The sequence below is a fragment of the Anguilla rostrata genome, chromosome 18 (assembly GCF_018555375.3).
Source record: "Anguilla rostrata isolate EN2019 chromosome 18, ASM1855537v3, whole genome shotgun sequence".
Taxonomy (NCBI): domain Eukaryota; kingdom Metazoa; phylum Chordata; class Actinopteri; order Anguilliformes; family Anguillidae; genus Anguilla; species Anguilla rostrata.
Window position 1 is genome coordinate 6,338,136 of NC_057950.1, and position 22,707 is coordinate 6,360,842.

Sequence of the window (22,707 nt, forward strand, 5' to 3'; positions counted from 1 at the left end):
GTGTATTTTAGAGTTCTTGAGTATTCTTCAGAATAGTTTGTAATTGTGCAAGGCTTTTATGACAGTGTGCCCCTAACACAGCAGCCCGGCTGGCCTGATCCCCACTCCCCACACTGTCCTTCTAACTATCAAACCGAACATCAGTGGCGTATAAAAATCAGCGCCATCGATCAAAATGATTTGATTTGCCGCGTGCTTCAGCGCCCCCCTGATTAAAACCCGGGCGGACATCGATCCTCCCTGTTTTTTATGACTGACAGGGTAAGAACACGCATAAATCAGCGTGCGATGTGGGCGTGATGATGATTTTTGGCACAGGTTAAAAGAGATCCCCCCCCCCTTCTCTTTGTTTCCTAGGGAGCCATCCTCACCACCATGCTGGTTTCCAGAAACTTCTCAGGTGAGCGATCGGTCGGAGATGAACAACACGGTGTGTTACCGCGACGTTGTAGGAACGTTGAGGCCCAAAAAAACGTGCGCTGAACATCGTTCCTTTTAGTGAACGCCCTACTGCCTTAGGGTAGTGGTTCAACCTGAAGACGGTATAAAAAATAAAAAAAATACAAAAAAACAACAACAAAACAAAAACATGGTTGCCAGGGCGACTGGTGAACCTTGTTGCACATTGAGCCGCATTCCTAACGACACCAGCTAGCGCCCGTTGGCTCGCGTGAACCTCCTAAACTGGCACATCCGCTGGGACAGAAGCTCTCACGAGCAATCGCACGGAAGCGTGGGCAGAAGGCTTCACGACGCGCTGTCAGTTGATGGTGTCTCTGACTCCTTGTTGTGGCGCACAGACCTACGTTTGTGAGCCTGTCAGCCTGTGACTGAGAGAGAATAGGCAGCAGTAGCTTTCCCTCAGTTTTGGTGTTGTGTGAGCTGGTATCCATATCTCTGTACAGCACAGCACAGTGCGCGCCCTTGCCTGTTATTTTCTCCGGCTGTGGCTGCCGTCAGTTGCGCTGTGGTTAGGGATAGCTAGCACACCGTGTTAGCGACCGTGTCATGTGACCGTGTGGACACATCTTTGTGCGTTGGGTCTAATACGGTAACACTGCGAAGTTAAAAACTGCAGTTTACTGACTGGCGACAGCAATGGTAAGTGGTGTAAAGGCTTGGCCCCGCCTCCTGGCCTCCCATTGTGATGTCATAATGGCTGGGAGGGCGGGGCCAGGGAAGCCAGCCGTCTGAGGAGGAAGTTTGCTGTTGGGCTTCTTCAGTACGGTTGCGGGGTTGTTTATATATTTTATTTTTTTGGGCCGGCTCCTCCCAACTCAACGCCTCTCTGTCCAATAGTGGGGCGGCAGCACACCAGCCCTGCCGCGACCACCAGTACCGCCGCAATGGCGCAGGAAGGTACGTCACCCAGCCCAGCATGCCGTCTGGGAGGCTGCCCCCCCCACCCCCCACCCCCCGCTCGGGTTCACGCACGCGCAAGCAGAGTTGGCATCCATCCATACGGCCCGGACTGCGCACGCCCCATCTCTCACGCACTCCTGCCCACGACGTTCGCCTGCCCCCAGAGACCCCGGCAGCGTTCACAGGGGTCAGAGGTCACAAAAACACCCCCGCCGGTCTCCTACGGCATTCTCACAGCTGTACTAAAAAAAAAAAAAAAAAAAAAACATGGCAGGTTATCACAGAATCAATGAAAATCAACGACCATTGCGAATGGTTTGCTCAGATCTTACACTCCCAGTTCAGTTAAGATACCACAGAATAAGAAAGCAACAGAAACAAAAACAAACAAAAAAAACTAAAACTGAAGGGCTTTTGAGCCGGTGAAATCTATTATCAAGTAGTGGAATTTACAAAAATGTGGTTCCGAGTTCCAGTTTCTGAATTCCCCGCTAATTTATTCCTGGATGCGAAGGTCACCCGTCTGTAAATTTCACCGAAAGACGCGGTTAAACACCTGGTCGTTCGGAGAACGGCGCGATGAAAGGTGCCGTCTCCACGGTGCCGTTCCAATCGATGCAGTCTGTCTGTAGGTCAGCCCGCTGCTCAGCCGCTTAGAGCTACACGGCCCTGCCTGTCCGGAGTCAGTCCCTCCAAGGGCTCATCACACACGTGCTGCTCTGCGGATCAGCGACGACATACTCCTGCTTTAAAAAAAAAAAAAAAAAAAAAAATTTAGTGTATTTTGTATCTTTTATTTCTTTTGATATAAAGTTTGCGTTTCTATTGTCAACTCATTTTTATTCTGTTAACTCGGTACCCATAACCTTCATTTACTAATGACAAATCCCCCCCCCCCCCCCAAAAAAAGAGAAAAAACCAGATCTAATTTTCCCCGTCCCTCAAATTTTATCATGTTCATATAGGCAGAGGAGACTAACGAGGATCATCCCCGCACTGCATCCATTTTGATATGTTGGTGATGTCAGTCATCTCAGCCAATCAGCATGCGTGATGAGTCTGCATGGAGTTAGAAATGCATTTTGGTTTTCGTTCCTGCCTGCCAGTGGACTGTCAGTGTTTTTGGGGCGGGGTGTGTCTGTGATGTCATCGACAACTCGAGAGGAGGCTGCGGTGGCTGACAGGGGCGTGGCCTAAAAATCTTACCTCTGAGGTCTCGGTGTGTGTGATGCCTGATGGCACTGGGGTGTTAGGTGGGGGTTAGGGGAGGGGGTAAGGAGGTAGGGGGTGGAGCTTGAAATGTGGGTAAGCTCCGCCCATCACTCATGTAAGAATAAGAGTTCATGTCAGGCCAGGGGGCTGCAAAGCTGGGGGGGCCCACCTACATTGGGGACCCCAGCTTCCCTTGAGTCCCAACACAGTCTGGGCACTGAGTGCTAATCCTGGTGGACGGGAAAAGAAAGACGGTGATCTTACTCAGGCTTGTGAAAACTGCCCCTCCGCTGTCTGAATGGACCCGTTTTAGAGACATTTTTTTGGCTCTGTATCTGACATCCTGCCTCAGTTTATTATCTTGAACTCGCAGACGTTTACAGATGGTAACCCTAGATTGGTCCGGGTTGGTGGCAGTCTCGCCATCCTGGCATTTCCTCTAGGGCAGCCCTACGGCGGTGGCCATTTTACAGCGATGGTCATAGTTTCTCCTGTTTCTTGGGAGCCCTTTTGCCGCTGTTGTTATAGACAGTTATTACAAATGAATACATTGTTATTGACGCTATTACTATCGGTACGTGTGTATCTGAGCCTTACGTTTAATACGTCTTTGCTCAGTCGGACCAACCCGTGAGATGTTTCACCATGTAGGAGGCCCCAGGAGACGTGTGTAGGTGACTGTCTAGCTCAGGGGTGGGCAATGAGGGCCGTATCTGTTTCTGGTTTTCATGCCAACTTCTGGCATTAATTACTTAATTACCCCTAACATTTACGCCATCTGGCATTTCACCTGCATTTCTTGAAAAGTGCATGAAGGACAGCCAAAGACTGTTCTTGTGTCTGTATATGAGATGTTTTACTGTGATCTAATTTACGAGTGAACCAGTGTTGGTGTGTACAGCCAATTAGCTCATCATGAGTAATTGGTGGAAACAAAAACCTGCAAACACACCGGCCCTCCAGGACTGGAATTGCCCACCCCTGGTCTAGCTCCATGGTGTCCTCCATGCTAGCCTTGATACAGCAGCTCCTGCTTTTTTCACCTCTTTGCAACAGTCATCCCAAAACATCATTTCCCATCAAGAAAAATTAAGATGCTAGGCCTTTTGCAGTAAGGCACGTCGGTTGCATGTAAGCTGTTCTTCTTCACGTTTCAGTTTTCTGGAATGAGTGCAATTTGTAGTAGCTAACACACTTACGTGGCTGTTCTCCGCATTGGTTGACTGTCAAACCAAACGCTGGGCAAGCCTACAGTCCAGCCCAGTCTTAAAAGCCACACTCAGCAGGTTCTCTCCTCTAGTTACTTTGCAGAAAGAGTTGCATTCTGGGATTTGTAGTTTGATGTGGAAATATTGCATGCCCAGCCTTTGATAACACACAAGCCACCTTCCACCTCATTCTAACCTGCCGCATGAACCAGCAGCCTGGAGCCCGACAGTGATTTTTTTTTTTTTTGCCTGCTTTTTTAAGAGTCTCTTTATATTGAACCTGTTGATCTTTTTCATCTTGCCTTTTTTCTTGCCACTCCTTCTTTCCTTTTTTTTCAATGGAAGGTAAGAGAACCGGAGGAAATTTTGAACTGCAAACCATTTAGTGTCCCTTGTGTTTTTCTGTTTTATTGTGTTTTATTGTGTGTGTGTGTGTGTGTGTGTGTGTGTGTGAGAGAGAGAGAGAGAGCGAGTGTACAGAACTCAGGCTTACAGAGGTCCTGCCTGGGACACCTTTTTTGGGCCAGATGGGGCTGCACAATTAACCCTCAAGCATTATTGTTTTTTCAATGTTTATTAAGTGAGCGAGTCACCATATAGGGCATGCTACACCAGACACCTGAACACATTACATTACATTACATTACATTACAGGCATTTAGCAGACGCTCTTATCCAGAGCGACTTACACAACTTTTTACATAGCACTTTACATTGTATCCATTTATACAGCTGGATATATACTGAAGCAATGCAGGTTAAGTACCTTGCTCAAGGGTACAACGGCAGTGACCTTACCCGGGATTCGAACCTACGACCTTTCGGTTACAAGCGCAGTTCCTTACCCACTGTGCCACACTCCGTCCGTCCGAACACCAGTGTGATTTAAGAGAGAGTGAAGACTCCGATGTCGGCCTGCTCTTCATCTGAAGATCCACGAGTAGGGTAGCAGATTCTGGGGTTGTGTGTGGCTCCTGCTGTGTTTCTTGACCGGACCGACTCTCTCTGGGTTGAAGAAGGTCGCTGGTCGTTTAAGTTCACACGACTGTGTCCATTCTTGTTGGAGCTGAGGGGAGCCGTGTTTTCACCCCCACAAGCCACTGTGTTTTACAGGCTCTTAAGCAGAGCTTTCTGTATTGTTATGCTGCTGTAGCACTAGCCGTATCTGCATCAAAAAAATGTTTTATAAACTTGTTTTTCAGGAAGCGTTCATTTGGCTCGACAGATGCTACAGATGCTTGTCATGGCAGCTCGGGTCTGTGTTTCAAATCACCGCTTAAGTCCCTGCTGAGTCGTCTGTCCGTGATGTCCTCGATCGCTCTTCTGACTGTCTTCTCTTGTTTTGTTTTTTTTTTCTTACAGCGTGCAAAAGTTTACTAAACAAAAAGTCGGACGGAGTGAAGGTAAGACCGAGCCCCCTTGTGAAGATCGTTTGGTGACCCTCTTCATCCCTCTCCATCTGCGGTTTGCTGCCGTAGGGGCCCTCGCCACCTTCCGTTTTTTTTTGGGTGGAATGTCCCCTGGTTGACCCCCGGGCTAATCCCCAGGGCCATCTTGGCTCGGATAGTGGGGCTGTGACCGCTGTCTGGGCTGACTCGGGGGGGGGGGGGGGAGGACATGATTAATGCGCCCTGCTTGTGACTCAGAGTCAGAGCACTGTTAACGGGGTGAATCTTATCAATGCCAGACCAGTGGTGTTGTGGTTTAACTGTGTCATGAGGCAGATGGCTCCCTTCTGAGGAGCGCACCTTCTACCATTAAGCCTGGATTTTGGGACTTTTTGGGGGGTTTTTTTTCCCCTGTGGGAAGGGTGTGCTTAACCTAGTTTTGACAGGCAAGAGTCCACAGTAATAATGTCTTGGATATGCGTGGAGAAAAGGCTGCAGGCAAAGGGTGTGTATGTGTGTGTGTGTGTGTGTGTGTGTGTGTGCATGTGTTTTCAATCCCAGAAGCCTTTTTAGGCCATTTTAGAGTGGTACAAGAACTTACCCCCAAATAGACTTAAAGGCACACCACGTGGATCTGCTCAGCTGGAGTATTGTCAAAAAGACTCAGCCAGAAATTAATGACGTCGCTTTTTGTCATTGCACGTGTATACGCACGTCTTATTCCTTAATTTTATCAAACCATGTGATCGCTGGCTTCGTCGCTTCCTGCCAATGGGCCATTCAGAGGCGCTGGTTTCTGCATGAGCGGCATGTTTTGGCGCAAGCCGAATTTGTAAAGGGCATGCTTCTCTAGTCTCCACGGTCCCATAGCGCGCACGTCCTGCACCCTGCCTCATCGAAAGCTGTTCGGATCAGTGCAGCGTTGGGTGGCTCCGCCCACAGCACCGCATAGCCCCGCCCCCTCCGGCTCTGCCCACGATTCCAGACCTCCTCCATTGAGCATGCTTGGCCTTTCCCTCCAGTGCGTGAGAGTTCCTTCAGCGGGCGAGGGTGTATGTCACGGTTCGGAGAGTTCTTAGCGACGAGGTTGGGGAGAGGTTAGCGTTGCTCAACAGCTTAGGGTTTATGAAAAGAAATCCTGTCACTTCCTTTTGAATCATATTGACGTCAACATTTTTTTTTTCAGACCGGTTAAAAATGACCCAGTGCATGCAGTGAATAGTCGCGATTGACAAGGGCTAAATGTCGCTTCGTAGCGTCTCAACAAACTCCGAGTTTTCGGCAGCGGATTGTTAGCTGGAGCGCTAATGCTAACGCCGTCCGCTCGACCGTTCTGCTGTGGTTCTACCCCACTTCTCTGCATAACGAGGAGCTCAGTTCAGCTCAGTCAGTATTTTTCATTTTGTTTAGGCCTGTTTTGTTTAGGCCCATTTTGTTAGTCGTATTTTGTTTTGCTCAGGTCGAATCGTGTACACCGTGCTTAAAGGCACGTGTCTGACTGCGCTTTATGTAGCCAGGGAAGCTTGCGGTTCTTTCGTTTCTTAATCTTTCACTTAATGTTTTGCTTTCAGGGACAGAGACAGTTCATTATTTTAAAAAATAAATGAGTGAAGAACCCTTTTTTCTTCCTTCTTTCAAAGGAACTTCTTACCTTCTTCTTGCCTGATCCACATTTGTCCCTTTCAAAGTTCATGTGGATGTTCTTATATGAGACCCTCTAACCCCCGGCTTTTTTTTTCCTTTCGTTTTTTCCCCCCTTATGATTTCCCTCTTCCCTCTCTTCCTTCCTGTTTTGATCTGTCAGAAAAGGAAGTCCAGCTCCAGTGTTTATTTAATGGTGAGATATGCTCGGTGTCTTTTCTGTCTATCTCTCTCTCTCTCTTTCTCTCAGTGAGATGAAGAGTGCCGTGGGGGGGGGGAGGGGGGAGGGGGAGGGGGGGTGTTTTGTTAGAATTCCATCAGGTCTCTTGGGTCCATCAGACATTAACCCCCCCCGCACTGCCACCCCCTCACCCTCCCGATGTCATCGCACGCACACGCGTGTAACCAGCACCCGCACGGGCATCTGCGCAACCCCTTCCCCCCCCCCCCCCCCGACTCACCGTCCCATCCAGTCACATGACCATGTCACATGACGACGACCTCTTCGCCGCTTCCTCAAGTTCTGTCACTCATCACTGCCTTCGAGCAACCGCTAGGCCAAGCCCCTCTGTCCCTGCGTCTACCTGGCCCCTCCCACCCAAACCCCACCCCCAACCCCCCCACCCCCGAACCCCCCCTTCCCATGAGATTGCACCCTTACCCACCACCCCCTCAGGAACTCCCTCCTCCTCTTCTCCAGTTAACTATAAAAGCCACCGCTTTTTGTTCTCCACCGTTTGCCGGGAGCCCAAAGCAGAACATTGCTTCCATCCATTCAGACCCCGGCTCAGAGAGTCTCACCGAGGGGGGGGGGGGGGCAGGGACGAGCGACGCTGCTTTGTCTCCAGCGAACGTCAAATGGAGGAACGTCGCCGATTCAGCGAACTGAAAGACAATCCGTTAAAAACGCCCCCCACCCCTCTTTTTCCCCCCTTAAACTCTATGGTTTTGTGGATGCGAGCGAGCCTCTCTCTCCCTGGAAGCGCTCGGCGTCAGGTGATTCCCGTTTCCATAGCGATGGCAGGGTGGACTCAAGGCAGTGGGCTTGGCCTAGTGACAGAGGGAGGGGTGCTGTGCTGTGTTTTTTTTTTTTTTTTTAACGTCCCATTATTTCCTTCTTGGATTCGAGGATTTGTTTGTCCCGTTGGGTACATCAACACTCACTTTATTTTAATGTAACAATAAGCCTTATTTTTTTTAAATTTCATTTATTTTTCTTTTGCTGTTTTTTTTTTTTTTTTTTTTTTTCCCATCTTGGTTTCCCGCCAAGACTTGTTTGCAACAAATTCAGATGCGTTCAGGCAGACGGAAAGGGGAAAATGGAGCAGTTTAGCCGCGTGTGACCGTAGGGAATTCCGTGGAAAGGCAGCTCACCTGTAGCTCACCTGTGCTCACTGTTCCTCGCTCTGGGTCGAGGTCGTTTTTGGAAAGGACGCGTCCCGAGATGCGAGCTTGCATGTGCTTCATTCCCCCCCGCGCAGGGTCCATCCCCAAATCTCACCTGGGCGCCCCTACACCCAACCCCCACCCCCCCCTGCCCACACCCCGTCCCCTCACTGTCCAAAACCCTTAGGCACCACCCCCCCACCCCCTGCTTCTTGTCCCTCAGACCCACTGTAGTTCCTCCCATGTTGAGATATACTATAAATCAGCGTCCAAATTCAGTAGGACCTTTGCGAAATTAGGCTGTAGGATTTTATTTCATCTTGTTTTGAACTTGTTTTTGAACTTTTTTAAACAGTCTGGAGAGGCGACGCTTTGACGCTTTCGTAGCAGAGTGCAGAGCCACAGTAAGCAGCCGGGACGCGGTCCTCCTGCAGCAGCCTGCCTGTAGGGGGAGCTGTGGTGCTCGATCAAACGTCGATGTTAATGTAGTTTACCAGAAGGAGAGGCTACCAAGCACCGTTACAGAAGGAGTGACTTGAATTTTTATTTACTTCTGGAATACTCCTGTTGCTGGTATTTGATAATACAAGGAGGAAGGCCTTTTTTTTTTAAAATGCTCTGGAGCCCATCCAGGCGTTGACTTGCAGCCGAATTTCGGGTCACTTTCCCAGTCATAAAACAAGCGCCGGTTTAATTGGCCGTTAAGAACTGAACCGGAATAGACCATGAACACATTTGGCTTCGCGTTTTTTTGTTTGTGATCCAAAAGGCGATGCTGCTGTTGACGTGGTTACGGTCGCCGCGGTTTCCCGGGGCCCCTCCCCTCTCCCTCAGGTCTCTGCGGGGCAAAGGGGGAACAGGCCGTAGTCCCGGCGGGGCTTTCCTGCTTTTCTGGAGCCCCGCCCCCCACCCCCACCCCCCCATGTTTGTTGTGGGGGTGTGTTCAGTCCCGACTGCCCCCCCCCCCCCTTCTCGATTCCTCCGGTTTTCGCCGGCTCCAGGGGGCCGATGTTAATGTTTAATTGTGCGTTGTGAGTCCTCCGGGACCCAACGCGTTTACGCTCCTGAGCTCCCTGGCGTACACACCAGAGGATCCAATGCGGCCGTAATAAAGGATCACGGCTCCCCCCGCGTTCTCCCTCCTGCTCCAGACCGCCGCCCCCCATCCCCCTCCTTAAGGCCTGCCCCCCCCCCCCCCTCCCTGAGACACTCAAAAGCGAGGGCCATTTTTCTTTTTCTCCCGACTCATTATCCGTGGCGCCTCTCTGTGTGGTTCTGGGGGACGTGAACAACGCGTGGCGTCGCCGCTCGGACCGGAGCGAGGCGATCGGCGTCCGCTAAACGAACAGAAATCAGCCGCGTGTTTCACAGCTTGTTCGCGGTGCTCCGTACGATTAGATCAATCGCAGCTTCCGCGGCGTTCTCCGTCGGTCGCTAAATCGGCCCTGGAAGGATTCTAGGGAAAACTGTGACGCGTGAGTAGGATTCATTGAGACAAAACCCTAAAAACTAAAAAAAAACACTAAGAAAAAAAATAAACAAAAAAAATCGACCCTTTTCATATCATGAAAATTCACTGCATGCACAGGTCAGCAGACGATTAGAGTAAAAGTGTGATGTGACTTTTAACCCTTCAGAGAGTAGGTTTTTTTTGGAATGTTGGTTTTTTTTAATTTTTGAGTCTGTGTTCCGGAACTCCCATTGCTTTCGGTAACCAGTAGCGATCCTCGCGTCGGCGATGGAATGTTCAGTTGAGAACATTCTAATCGCAGGTTTGTGATCTCTCACCTTAACGGGTTAAAGTCTTTGGGCCTTTCTCCAGCAGTGGAAGATGGCTCTACGGTAGCCTTTTGTAGGAGGCAATCTGTGGACCTCGGGTGTACCCGGTTACTGTGATTCGATGCCACTAGGTGGCGCTGTCTGTGTTGTGCTCTGTTCCCCAGGGCATGGTCGCCTGTTCTGCCCCAGCAGGTGCAGAATCAAGGCTGGGAGGGTCCTCTCATTTATTTTTGAATGTGTAGAGCTTTTGGTAATGCATGTTATTATCTGTGTGTATATCCAGACCTGGTATTGCTTTGTGTACTGTCTCTTTAAAATATTTTTTAGTAATGTAGCAGCCTATGAGGGCAGACATTAGCAGTCGTAGGTGAACACTAACACAAAGCCGCTCCACACAGTTACTCTGATTTAGCCCTGAGAGGTTAATGAATGATCGGAGCATCGCTCAATATTTTAGGAATGTTAACGGGCCAGTGCCAGTGTCGTTAGAGAGCACCTACTGTACCATTCTGTTCCAGGAACTAAAACATTGGTAGCAGTGTTTTTTTGTTTTATTTTTTATAACTGAGCTGAGAATGAGTGAACACACGCACTCCCACACACACACACACACACACACACAGGCTGTGACGTTCTTCTGTATTCCGCTAAGAGTTTGTTGAAATTGATGGTTGGGCAGCCCCTAGCCCACGCCCACTTCTGGGAGCCGTGATGCCAGGTTCCGAACCCCTTTCTGCCCTCCTGCCCCCACCCCCCCAACCCCCACCGCCCAAGTCCACTGGGGAAGGGGGAGCAGGGGAGACCGGAAGTGGAGGAACATTGCCCCCTGGAAGCAGAGGATGCTGGGACTTTGAGTCACTTAGCCTCCAGATTGGGTCTCTGGGAGCAGAGGGTCTGGGGTTGTGGGGTGGCAAATGGGGGGACCTGCTCATCCGTCTCCTAGGCTGGGCTGGGCACTAGGCTTGGCACTAGGCTGGGCACTAGGCTTGGCACTAGGCTGGGCACTAGGCTGGGCACTAGGCTGGGCACTAGGCTTGGCACTAGGCTGGGCACTAGGCTTGGCACTAGGCTGGGCTGGGCCTCTGTTTTGTGCTAATTGAAGAGAAAATCATATTCTTTTTTTTTTTTGTTTGTTTTCTTTTTTCCCCTTTTTCCTTTTTTTGTTTCCTTCGCCCCAGCCGCAGACAAACAACAGTAAAAACAGTGTAATAAGCAGCAGCAGCAGCACCAAAGACAGCAGCATTTCACCCTCCACACCGATGGTATCTCATCTAAACTTGCTTTCTTTCTTCTGATTTTATATTTACTTATTTTATTTTATTTTTTTAACTTGACATCATTCTGGTTTTTAAGTTCCTTTCTGCTTCAGTTTTTGCATTTACATGAGTTTGTCCCCTGATTTGCCCTCCCTCTTGTTCTGTTCTACCCCTCGCTCCTCCCCTTCCGCCTCCATTTTGCAAATGTGTGATATTGACGCTGTTTTGATGACGTAACCGAAGCAACTGGTTTTCGTCTTGTGTTCCGTGCTTGGCTCCTATTTTACCGAGACCTCAAAGGCGTGAACTGGAAAACGCAGGTGTTTTTGGACAAATTGTCACTTCTTCACCTGCAGGCAGCCAGTTCCACTGAACAGCAGTGGATTAAAAAACACACTTGAGTGCTAATTCTATCATAAAACAGATAAACAGAACGATATCAGTAATTCTTTTGGGGAAAATACTTCAAAATTTTCTCAGAAAGTATGGCAAATTCGGTTCAGCTAAACTTGGCTGCTTCTGTTTTGAACAGTGACCAAATTCTTCTGGCTTTGCCATGGTGCCATGCTGTACATAACTCCACTGCTGCTTGGATTGGAAAGGAGTTCAGATACTAACTGGGGGAAAAAAAAAAAAGTAAAAATCCACTTAGTTTGGGAAGGAATGTGCTTTTTTTTGGAGTTAAGGTCTCAAGGTAAAACTGGAGCCAGATTTGTCAGGAAACAGATCTATTCCAATTGCAATGAAGATGCAGTCCCTCTTAAAAACAAACGAAAAAAAATTGAATAAATAAAACAAAGATTGATAACAGTGCTGACGCCAGTGTGGCAGCATGGCCATTTAAGAACAAAAAATCTCCAGGGGGCAGACAGCTTCTCAACAAAAGCCAGAGCAGAACAGATTTAAAAAAAAAAAAAAAAAACAGGCAGGTTTACTGGGCACCACGTCTAGGTGATGTCACTGTGCTGGGCAGTAAAGCATGATTCATCAAGCGGGCATTTAACCACGCGTGGTGCGGTGCCGCCTGTAGGGCCAACTGCCAGCGGCCCCTGGTATAGACCTCTGTGCCCCGGCAGGGGTGAGGAGGGAAACGGAAGAATCCGGAAAAAGGGCCAGAGTCCGCTTTCAGTCCGATCCACAGCCTTGATGGGACGGACACGAGAGGGGAAAGGGGGATGAGGGAGGGGTGGAGGGAGGGAGGTAGGGTGGGAGAGACCAGGAGAGGGAGAGAAAGAGAGAAAAAGTGACAGAGAGAGAGAGAGGGGATCGAGAAAGAGGGAGAGCATGAGTGAGAGAGAAAGGGAGAGAGGCAGAATAGAGAGGGACAGTATCAGTGCTCTGAAGGTTAAGTGTGGGGAAACTCTCACTTTATCTCTTTATAAGTGACTTCAAAACAGACTTGGCTTTGAACTCCCCAGTGTCCAATACCAGCCATTGTAAAGCTGACAGGCTGTCGAAAAAACGTCTATGAATGTCTAAAATATCCTTCATCGCACACAAAAGCTGCGTTGGCCAATAGAAAAGGTGCAATAAAACTGAAATACTTTTTTTTTTAAAATCCCAGAAAGTGAGCTGTCCTTTTAAGAGAAGGAGTCGCGGCACTTGCAGGTTACAAGTCTAGCGGAAGGGCGCCCCCTTCAGGTGGAACGCAGACGGGCGACTGGCCTGAAAATGTTGGGACTGCATCTTTGTGTCTGTGAGCCATGTGTAGTGTACTCCAGAAAAAAAAAAGCTTTCTGTCTGTGCGTGACATGGTGGGGCGAGGGGGGGTGGGGGGGTATGGTGTGGGGCGTGGGGGGGGGAGTGGCAGGTGCAGTGCATTGTGGGTGGCTGGCTGTGACGCAGTGCTGGAAGCAAGGGCGACGCTTGTGAGGGTGTTTCCATGCCGACAGTGTGTGTTTGCAGTGTCGGGTTTGTTTGGGGATTGTGAACTTAGGAGTAGAACACACCACCACCCGTATGCCTCCCCCCCCCGCCCCGACCCCACCCAAACCCCCCCCACCCCACCCCGTGGCCCATATTCCTCCCCCATTGTAGTCCTCCTCTTCCTTTAATAGAGGTCCTGCTCTCTGGGAAAAAAATCCCCTCAGATCCACGACACAATCCCATAATCCCATGTTCTGAGTCCCTCCCATTAATTTGCCTCACAAGTCCTTGTTGCCCCCCCCCCCCCCTTTCCCCCATCAGGGCCTGTGGTGTGTGCTCCTGGGCTCAGCGTGTGCGTGCGTGCGTGCGTGTGTGCGTGCGTGTGTGTGTGTCCGTGTGCGTGCGTGCGTGCGTGTGTGTGTGCGTGCGTGCGTGCGTGCGTGTGTGTGTGTGTGTGTGTGCGTGCGTGTGCGTGCGTGCGTGCGTGCGTGTGTGTGTGTGTGTGTGTCCACCCCTCTTTTCCCTCTGTCCATCCCTGCATGTTAAAATCTCTCCTGCCTCCCCCTCAGGAACCTCAGACCACAGTCGTGCACAACCCAGCTGACGGCATCAAGGTAAGCCGCTCCGCTGTCCTGCCCGGGAAATAGTCACCAGGACGGGGGACAGGGGGACAGGCGGGGGCACTCGGGTGTGTCCCCCACCCCCCTCCCCACACCCCCTTCCAGTACACCCTCCAAATCACTGGAAGGAGAGAGTGGACGCTATCCTTCCAAACAGTCTTGCAGCCCTAGCGGGTGAACGCAGGTCCGAGCGCGTGATTGGCCGTTCGGCCTGTGCTGTTCAGTCCCCCTGATAGCGGACCTGTGTTAAGGGGGATAGGCGTGCCCCCCCCCCCCCCCCCCCCCGAGCTGAGCCTGCTGGTTTGTGTAGGACTATGTAGTTCCTGTCCGGCCCTCTGCTCCTTGATGCGACGCTAGCACTGGAAGCTCCTCTACGTCTGTCTCACCTGATGACTTCTGTCTCTCCCTCTGTCTCCCTCTCTCTCTCTCTCTATATATATCTCTCTCTGTCCTCCCTCTTTCTCTCTTCCTCTCTCTCTGTCCCCCTGCCCATCTCTCTCTCTCTCCCTCCCTCTCTCTGTCCCCCTTCTTTCTCTGCCCCCCTACCCATCTCTCTCTCTCTCTCTCTCTGCCCCCCTACCCATCTCTCTCTCTCTCTCTCTCTCTCTCTCTCTCTCTCTCTCTCTCTCTCTCTCTCTCTCTCTCTCTCCTCTCTCTCCCCCCCCTCCCTCCTCCCTCTCTTCACAGGGGTCCACGGAGAGCTGTAACACCACAGAAGAGGAGGATATGAAAGGTAGGAAAGGTACAGACCCAACCCTTCACCTTTTCTACGCATGCCGTGCGGCCGGCCGGCCCCAGAGCCCGTCGCTGCTCTGTCCCGCAGGGCCGGGCGTAGCTACTGCATGGGAGAGCGACGGACGATTCGACGTATAGATGTTCATTTATATACATATATTTATATTTATATTTAAACGTGTTTAAGTGTGAGATCTGGGGCTGAGGCGATCATCTCGCGGCTGATTGGCTGTTTGACTCCCGAGGCTGTAGTCATTAGAGCGCTTTTTCGTCCTGACGGCTGTGGCTTATCTCAGGGTGACAGCCGCCCGTCTGTGAGGGGGCTCGGCTCAGTCTGAAGGAGACGTGGAGCGACGGGGGAGGGGTGTGGTGGGGAGGGGGGGGGGGCGCCTGACGTCAGCTACTGAAAAGTTGTCGCATTTCCCAGCCATCTGTGGCGGGGGTGGGGGGGCAAGGGAAGGGGGAGGCGGGGTGTCAGACGAAATCAAATCTAGTGCTGAAATCCTTCGACGCTGCGGTGGCTTAGCCAGGGCGGAGAAAGCTATGATGTCATATCCTCCCTTGACTGTAGACACTTAGCTTTTCGCTGCAGTCGGTTCTGGTGAACTTCCCTGTGAGAGAGGGAGTGCAGTGGTGTGCAAGACACTCACATACACACACACACACGCGCACGCACTCACATACACACACGCGCACGCACACACACACACACACACACACACACACGCACACACACACGCACTCGCCCCTGATGCAGTACGTTTGCCATTCTGATGCTGAAAGCGGAAGTGACCTCACTGGAACGGCTCCCTTGTCCATGTCACATACACAAAGAGGCCGATGGGATAGCGCTGGGAGGAGGTACAGGTCGCAGTGCGGTGGCGTACAGTCACACTGAGCGTGTGCGAGTCTGGCTGTGCTTCTCATGTACAGGGCAGCTCACTTTGATCGTTCAGACCTGGAAGAGAACGCTCTCATTTCTCATTCTCACCCCCTTTAATCGTTTTAACGATTAAACTTTTATTGAGCCTGAGGTTAGGCGACCAGTGGGGAGGAGCAGAGGTGTTCAGTGTGGGGGGGGCCCTCTGTCGTAAACCCCTACCCTGCTCTGACTGAAAACACACACAGCTGCCCCCCCCCCCCCCCCCCAACCCCCCCTGAACCCCCCACCCCCCAGTTAAGGGCTTCCCTCTCCTGCTGGAGGTATTAGATTTGCTCACATTTTTTTGTGGGTTCCTTATTGAATTGGGGGGGGTTTGTAGCCCAACAGTCTCCTGAGCTAAAAGTTCTTTTGCTGCCCACGTCATCCTGCAGAGGTGAAAAATGTAAAGCGTATTTGAAAATATTCCAGAATAGAGGTGTCTTTGGGTACTCTATAAGGGGTTAAAGTACACACTGGAACAAAAGAGGGGAAGATAGAGGGAAAGAGAGAGAGAGAGAGAGAGAGATGAAGAGAGCCTGAGAGAGGAAGAGAGAAAAGGGAAGAGAGAACTTGCTGTATTAGAGGATGTGTTTTTACAGCTTGGGGCATTAGCCATGTTTTGCAGCAGAGTGGTGTGTGTTTGAGCCTGGGTAGAATGAAGGTGTAGCTACACTGGAACAGTGTGTGTGTGTGTGTACGTGTGTGTCTGTATATCTGTGTGTGTGTGTGTGTGTGTGTGTGTGTCTGCATGTGGTCTCTAGAAAGCTTGGGTAAGGCGGGACATCCTGTCTGCTTAAATAGGTGTGACTGTATGTGTTGCAACGTTTCCTCCATGAAAGCCAATTCCGCCTGATCTCCAGAAGGGGGCAGTGTGTTCCCCGTTGTGTATGCGTGTCGTAGAGGGAGCTCCCCGATACGCTGTTCGGGTTTTGGCACCGATACAAGCGGCAGCTCAGAGCTGGGGCCTCCCTACTGAGACCATGGGAGGGCGGGGCTTGATGAGTGGGCGGGGCTTGAGGAGTGGGCGGAGCTTCCGGGGGCCCAGGTTTTGGGCGGGAGGCGTCCTGTGTCTCAACCCCGCTGTGTTTCTCCTTGGCCCCGGGTCCGGCGGCGTTCGGCGGCGGCGGCGGCGGCGGCGCAGTGTCCGCGGGCGGGGCCAGCAGCGACAGCGCGGTGGCCAGCCAGTGCAGCGCGACCGACGACACGATGGCCCAGGCCGAGTCCCCCCAGTGCCCGCCTGCCAGTAAGTCCCAACGCCAGAGACCCCCCCCCCCTCTCCTCTCCTCTCCTCCCCCCACCCCCCACCCAACGGGGTGCGGAGCCTCTGGGGGCCCCCGGGGGGGCGGCGCCTCCCACCGCTCCTCCTCGTCTCTTCGCCGACCCCCCTGTCTTTGGGAAACTCTCCTTCATCCTTCCTTCTCTCTCCCTCTCTCTCTCTCTGCGTTTGTCTGCTGCACGCGTCCCTGCGTCCAGCCCCTCCCCAGCTCCGCTCTTCTGTCTGTGGTGCCCCGGAGGCCTTTCCTTACCCCCCCTTTGCTGTGGCGGGGCTGTGGTCCGGCGAGCGCGTCGACGCTTTGGGGCTCTCTTCCCTCGCCGCGGCTCCTGAACTCACCCCCGTTGTTTCCGCCTCACTTCCTGTCCACGCTACCGCCGTCCTCTGCTCCCGAAGATAGACTTCCTCCTCTTTCCTCCTCATCCTCCTTCTTTTTCCTTGGGCTTCCGGACTCCGTGTCTGAGGGAGAGCTGCCGTCCGTCTGTCCTTCTTGTGCTCTTCCCATCGTTTTCCCACAATCCACTGCTTCCCTCTCCTTCCCCTCTTGTTTCTCTTTTTGGGGAACTTGCTCTTCCTTCTGAAAGTACCCTGGAGCTCACAAGTTTTTTTTATGACATTTGACCCACCTTCACTCTTCCAAACCCCACCCTTTCGCATGTAAGTTTGCACCCTGTTGAACTTTGTCACACCTGAAGGGGGCGCTGTATCAGGATCAGTCTGTCCTTCTCTCACGACGAGTTTGCTTCTGCACACATCGAACCCCCCCCACCCCTCACACCAATATGGAGTCTTGGCTGCTATGGTTTATCGCTTCCTGTGATCCCCATCCTTCACATCCTGTAGCGTTCGCCACGAGCACACGCTCTCACACGCAGGGGGGCCGTCGCCCGCGAAGCCCGCCGGCAAGCCGGGACTGATGGAGATCACCCCGCGCCGAGGCGCCGGTCTAAGGCGCTAACTCCCATGTTTCTCCCCCCTGTGGAGGTGCAGGGCGTGTGGGGACACATTCAGAATGAGTGGCTGGACGTAGCAGAGAGTGTTTCTCTCGTAAATATCTCTCCGCAGATAACAGGGCCTGCCCGCGGTTTTATTGGGTGCCGTTACGGGATCTCGCAAACAGCTGAAGGCTTGGGTGGGGGGGGGGGAGGGGGGGGCGGGGCGGGAGGGGGGAGGCGGGAAGGGGGTTTGGGGGTTCTAAAGGCTGCTATTGGCTGTTCTTTGACAAAGATCACCCCCTCACCAATCAGTCAACCCTGAATGAGTGTATGCATTTAGAACTAAAATTTAGTTTGACATTTTGCTTTTTTTTCTTGGTTGGTGGGCAAACAAGGATTAGTAAAGAAACTTCAGCGGAAAAAGCACACACATGCGCACACACACACACACACACACACACACAACACACATCACATAAGGCAGTAACTGATCACACGGTGTTCCTGGGATTCCCTTACGGTACCAGCCCCCCGCACCCCCCCCCCCCACCCCCCACTCCGACCCCCACCCCAGGTTCCCTTTAAACAGGTTTCTGCTGTTGGAGTGTGTGGGCACTGCATTCTCAGCACCGGGCTCTCTAACCCTTAGATAATGGTGTGTGCCAAATGGAAAACTTGTGCCAAATAGGGAATGGGGGGGGCGGGGGGGGCGGGGGGGGCGGGGGACGCTTGTTTCTGTGCCAAACGAGGAAGAGCCAGCATTACTGTTTCAGCTCTATACCCTGAGACGCGTTCCTCTAATTCACTTTCTCACAAAACAACTTCACACCTGTGCCATTCAGCGAAGGATGGACTCATTTGAGTAGGAAAATCCCCCCCTCCTCACCCACACACACACGTACACACTTACACGCACATGCATCCGCACGTGCACACACACACACTCAGGTACACACATTCACACACACACACAGTGTGAGTACCGGGTGTCAGGTTTCCCTGCCATTAAGAGGCCCTGAGCTGTCAGTCCAGTGTGCTACCCTGACTGCTGTCTCTCATTGGATTTCTCTCTCTCTCTCTCCTCTCTCTCTGTCTCTCTCTCTCTCTCTCTCTCTCTCTGTCTCTCTCTCTCTCTCTCTCTCTCTCTCTCTCTCTCTCTCTCTCTCTCTCCCTCTCTCTCTTCCTCCCTCTCTCTCTGTCCCTCTCTCTCTCTGACCTTCTTAAGTGCTCTGACCTTTTCATTTATTTATCCCTGTGACATGGCACCCTGTCCGCTGAGCGGGTGCGTGTGGGCGTGGCCGGGGGGGGGGGGGGAGAGAACGGGACGGCTCAGCGCCCGCTGACGGAGGAGAGCGCTCTTATTTCAGACGCTGTCCTGAACCGGTCCTGTCCACCAACTCCGCCCCCTGCTGGTCCCTTTCCTCTAACGAGGCTTTGTAGCCTGAAAATCCCTCCTCACGTCCGGCTCTTTGTAACTGTACCCATCTGTAACCTAGTCTGTCAGCTCTGGGTTTGTGTGTGAGTGTGTGTGTGTGTTTGTCTGTGCGTGTGCATGTGTGTGTGTGTCTGTGTGTCTGTGCTTGTGTGTGTGCATGCATGTGTGTCTGTGTCTCCGTCTCTGTATTTTTGGAGTTTTGTTCTGTTTTGTTTTGTTTTGTTTTGCTCTCTTTTGTTTTGTTCTGTTTTGTTGCGCTGATTTTGTTTTGTTCTGTTTTGTCGCGCTGATTTTGTTTTGTTCTCTTTTGTCGTGCTGATTCTGTGTTGTGTCTTTCAGCAGACCCGCTGCGCGATGCTAAGCGTATTGCTTGGGACAGTTCAGAGCAGGCCTCCGGTCCTGAAATAGAGCATGCTCAGCCTGCACCCCCTGCCCCGCCACTAGGGGGCAGCGTGGCACAGCAGCGTAAGTGCAAGGCTAACCAGGGCTGACGCACAGAAACATTACACACAGTACGCACCTGTCACGCTCACACACGCACATGGGCTACGACACACACAAATATATACACAGGCTCACACAACCACACAGACATACACACAAAGACACGCAATCACACACAGACTCACACACATACACATACAATCACTCACACAGACACACAATCACACAGGCACACACAATCTCCTTCTCTCTTACACACACACACACACAATCAGAAACACACACGCACATGTAGACACACACATACACACAATCACACACACACACAGGCATAGACATGCACACGCACACACACACACACACAGGCATAGACATGCACACACACACAATCACAGGCACACACAGTAGTAGTGCCCTCATCTGTGTGCTACTCAAACAGCCGCTCCTCCAACCCCAACAGCACGCCCAGTCTAACTCCGCCCACTCTGGCTTTGCCTGCTTGTCTCCTAACCGACTCACCAAGTTAACTGATCGTGTACGTGTGGATCAGAGACCAAATGTATACACAAAGTAGACTACAGTTTGTACATACTGCAATACACGGGGTCTATCTGTGTGTGTAATGTCATAGTGTGTTCATGTGTGTGTGTGTTTGTGTTTGTGTGTGTGTCTGTGCCTTACTGTGGTGTGCATGTGTAATGTATGTCTTCAGGCACTGGCGCACGTGTGACATCATGGGAATGTCTTAGCGTGCGGAGACTGACGGTGTGAGCGGTGTGTCGTTATTGGTCAGTTATCCGTGCGCTTCATGCTTTATGAAGGAGAGCTCTGTGCTCCGGGTGCAGTGGCCGCTCCCCGTGGGGTTTGGCTTTCGAACCTCGTACCGGCCACCGCGCATCGCCTGTGCCCCTCGGGCCGGTGCTGAAGAGTCGGGGGAGGGGTGGGGGGCGGGAGGTTTAGGGTTTGAGTTTGAGGGGGTCTGTTCAGGGAAGCCGTTTGTTTGGCGGGGTGAGCAGCGGTCCTGCAGTGCCCGCCGTGCGTGCGTGGGGGGAGGGGGGGGGGGTTGAGTGGCAGGCTCTCAGTGAGCACTACAGCAAGTGGAGCTCTCTCTCTCTCTCTCTCTCGCTCTCTCTCTCAATTCGATTCAATTCAATTCTCTCTCTCTCTCGCTCTCTCTCACTTTCTCTCTCGCTCTCTCTCGCTTTCCCTCGCTCTCTCTGTCTATCTCTCTCTCTCTCTATCTCTCTCTCTCTCTCTCTCTCACTCTCCCTTTCCGACTCGTCTCAGAAGCTCTCTCGTAGGACAGATCAGTCGCTGTAGCGCACAGCTGGCCATAGGGAAGCACAGCCTCGCTGCTGAACTCACCACAGCTAAAATACGGAGGAAAGCAGATGAGAGGAATGATTTTGAGCTCCGCCCCGGATCTGCACAGCCTATCAGGGTTGGGTTCCTGGCAGGCGAGCGTCCAATGAGGAGATGCCTTTTGTGATAGCGCACGTCGAGCTTTTTTGGTTGTCTCGCGTCTGTCTGGCGGTGCTTTTGACTGAGGGGAGAGCCCTGCTGTGTCGCGGGGGGGTGGATTTGTAGGGCCTGGAGGATCATGGGATAGGGAGCCAGAGCTGTGGGATTCTGCACGTGGGGGGAAGTGGGGGGGGGGGGTTTGCCTGCTGATCTGAAAGTAAAATTTGACATGGACATTTTGGGACCCCCCGGCCTCCTCCTGATGATGTGTTCTGTCTGTCCGTGCCCGTCCGTCTGTCCCTCCGTGTGCGTCTCAGCCCGCAAGCAAGAGATCATCAAAATCACGGAGCAGCTGATCGAGGCCATCAACAACGGGGACTTCGAAGCGTACACGTGAGTCCCGCTGCACGTCCCAACTGCAGCCGCGACCCGGTGCGTCTGTGCACCCGGGCCGGTGTTGACCCGCTCCAAACCGTATCCCAGCATGCACTGCAGAAAGTCCTGACTCGCCCCCATTTATATCTCAGCATGCACTGTAGGAAACACCAGCTCTCCCCCACCATATCCCAGCATGCACTGTAGGAAACACCATATCCCAGCATGCACTGTAGGAAACACCATATCCCAGCATGCACTATAGGAAACGCCAACTCTCCAAAACCATATCCCAGCATGCACTGTAATTGTAGTCCATTCCCTTGCACTAAGTTCAGCTCTTGACTTTACCCCAGGCCTCTTACTGACCAGTTCTGCCTAGAAAGGAATGTGTTGGGAATTTTGGATTTGGAGCTCTGATCTGTTTGATAAGGTGGCCAATTGTTCAGAATTTTACCCGTGCATGTATTCGGGTGTCGGGTTTAGCAAGTGATCACGGTGGGGAGTTTTTTTAAAGGGACCCTCCCTCTCATCATCACAGGAGAATCTGTGACCCTGGGCTGACCTCTTTCGAACCTGAAGCACTGGGAAACCTAGTGGAAGGCATGGATTTCCACAAATTCTACTTTGAGAACTGTGAGTAACTTTCTGTTTAGAGTAGCCTTTTATATACATGAAATATTTTTCAATTTAAATGAATACATTTAATTAGTACCCGGAATTAATATCAATTTCCCAAATTTTAAAAAGTAAACTACACTTTTTTACTGGCTTGTGTGGCTTTTTGCCGTATTTAGCTTTTGTAAGTATGCTACTGCAGTGGATGAGTTTTTATCTTTGCTGGCAGGACTGCCAGAAAGTTAATTAAAGGAAATAAACACATGAAACTTTATCAAATGTGAGCGACTGAAAAATGTCCCTTGTGACAACGAAAACCACCGCTTACATCACTGCCATAAAAAAGTAATGTTCCATTAGGATTTTTTTCCCATGGTCTGGATGTGGATTTGGTGTTTTTGTCGCCCCCTGCAGTGTTGAGTAAGAACAGCAAGCCGGTGCACACCACCATCCTGAACCCGCACGTGCACCTGATCGGGGAGGACGCCGCCTGCATCGCCTACATCCGCCTCACGCAGTACATCGACAGCCAGGGCCGGCCGCGAAGCAGCCAATCAGAGGAGACCCGCGTCTGGCACCGCCGCGACGCCAAGTGGCTCAACGTCCACTTCCACTGTTCAGGAGCCCCCGCCGCACCCCTGCAGTGAACCCCGACGGGCACAGGTATGGGAACCGCACACACACACACACACACACACACACACACACACACACACACTCACTCACGCACGCACACACACACACACACACACATGCACACACACACTCACGCACGCACACACACACACACA

General features: G+C 51.9%; 1 protein-coding gene across 21 annotated transcripts in view; it reads left to right on the top strand.

Annotated features, from left to right (window-relative positions):
* Positions 1-22,707, top strand: part of camk2g2 (calcium/calmodulin-dependent protein kinase (CaM kinase) II gamma 2) — an 83,770-nt gene that overhangs the window by 56,069 nt on the left and 4,994 nt on the right. For 2 of the 21 annotated variants that reach the window (XM_064318178.1, XM_064318177.1), the window contains exons 12-22: positions 358-400; positions 1,300-1,359; positions 5,145-5,185; positions 11,155-11,238; positions 13,668-13,712; positions 14,406-14,460; positions 16,517-16,618; positions 19,358-19,483; positions 21,241-21,316; positions 21,840-21,934; positions 22,331-22,579. In XM_064318178.1, coding sequence (XP_064174248.1) covers positions 358-400; positions 1,300-1,359; positions 5,145-5,185; positions 11,155-11,238; positions 13,668-13,712; positions 14,406-14,460; positions 16,517-16,618; positions 19,358-19,483; positions 21,241-21,316; positions 21,840-21,934; positions 22,331-22,563 — 960 coding nt within the window. In that variant the 3' untranslated portion in view covers positions 22,564-22,579. Of the gene's footprint in view, positions 1-357; positions 401-1,299; positions 1,360-5,144; positions 5,186-6,974; positions 7,008-11,154; positions 11,239-13,667; positions 13,713-14,405; positions 14,461-16,516; positions 16,619-19,357; positions 19,484-21,240; positions 21,317-21,839; positions 21,935-22,330; positions 22,580-22,707 lie in introns of all 21 variants that reach the window. The other 19 variants (XM_064318180.1, XM_064318179.1, XM_064318184.1 and 16 more) reach the window with 19 other exon arrangements.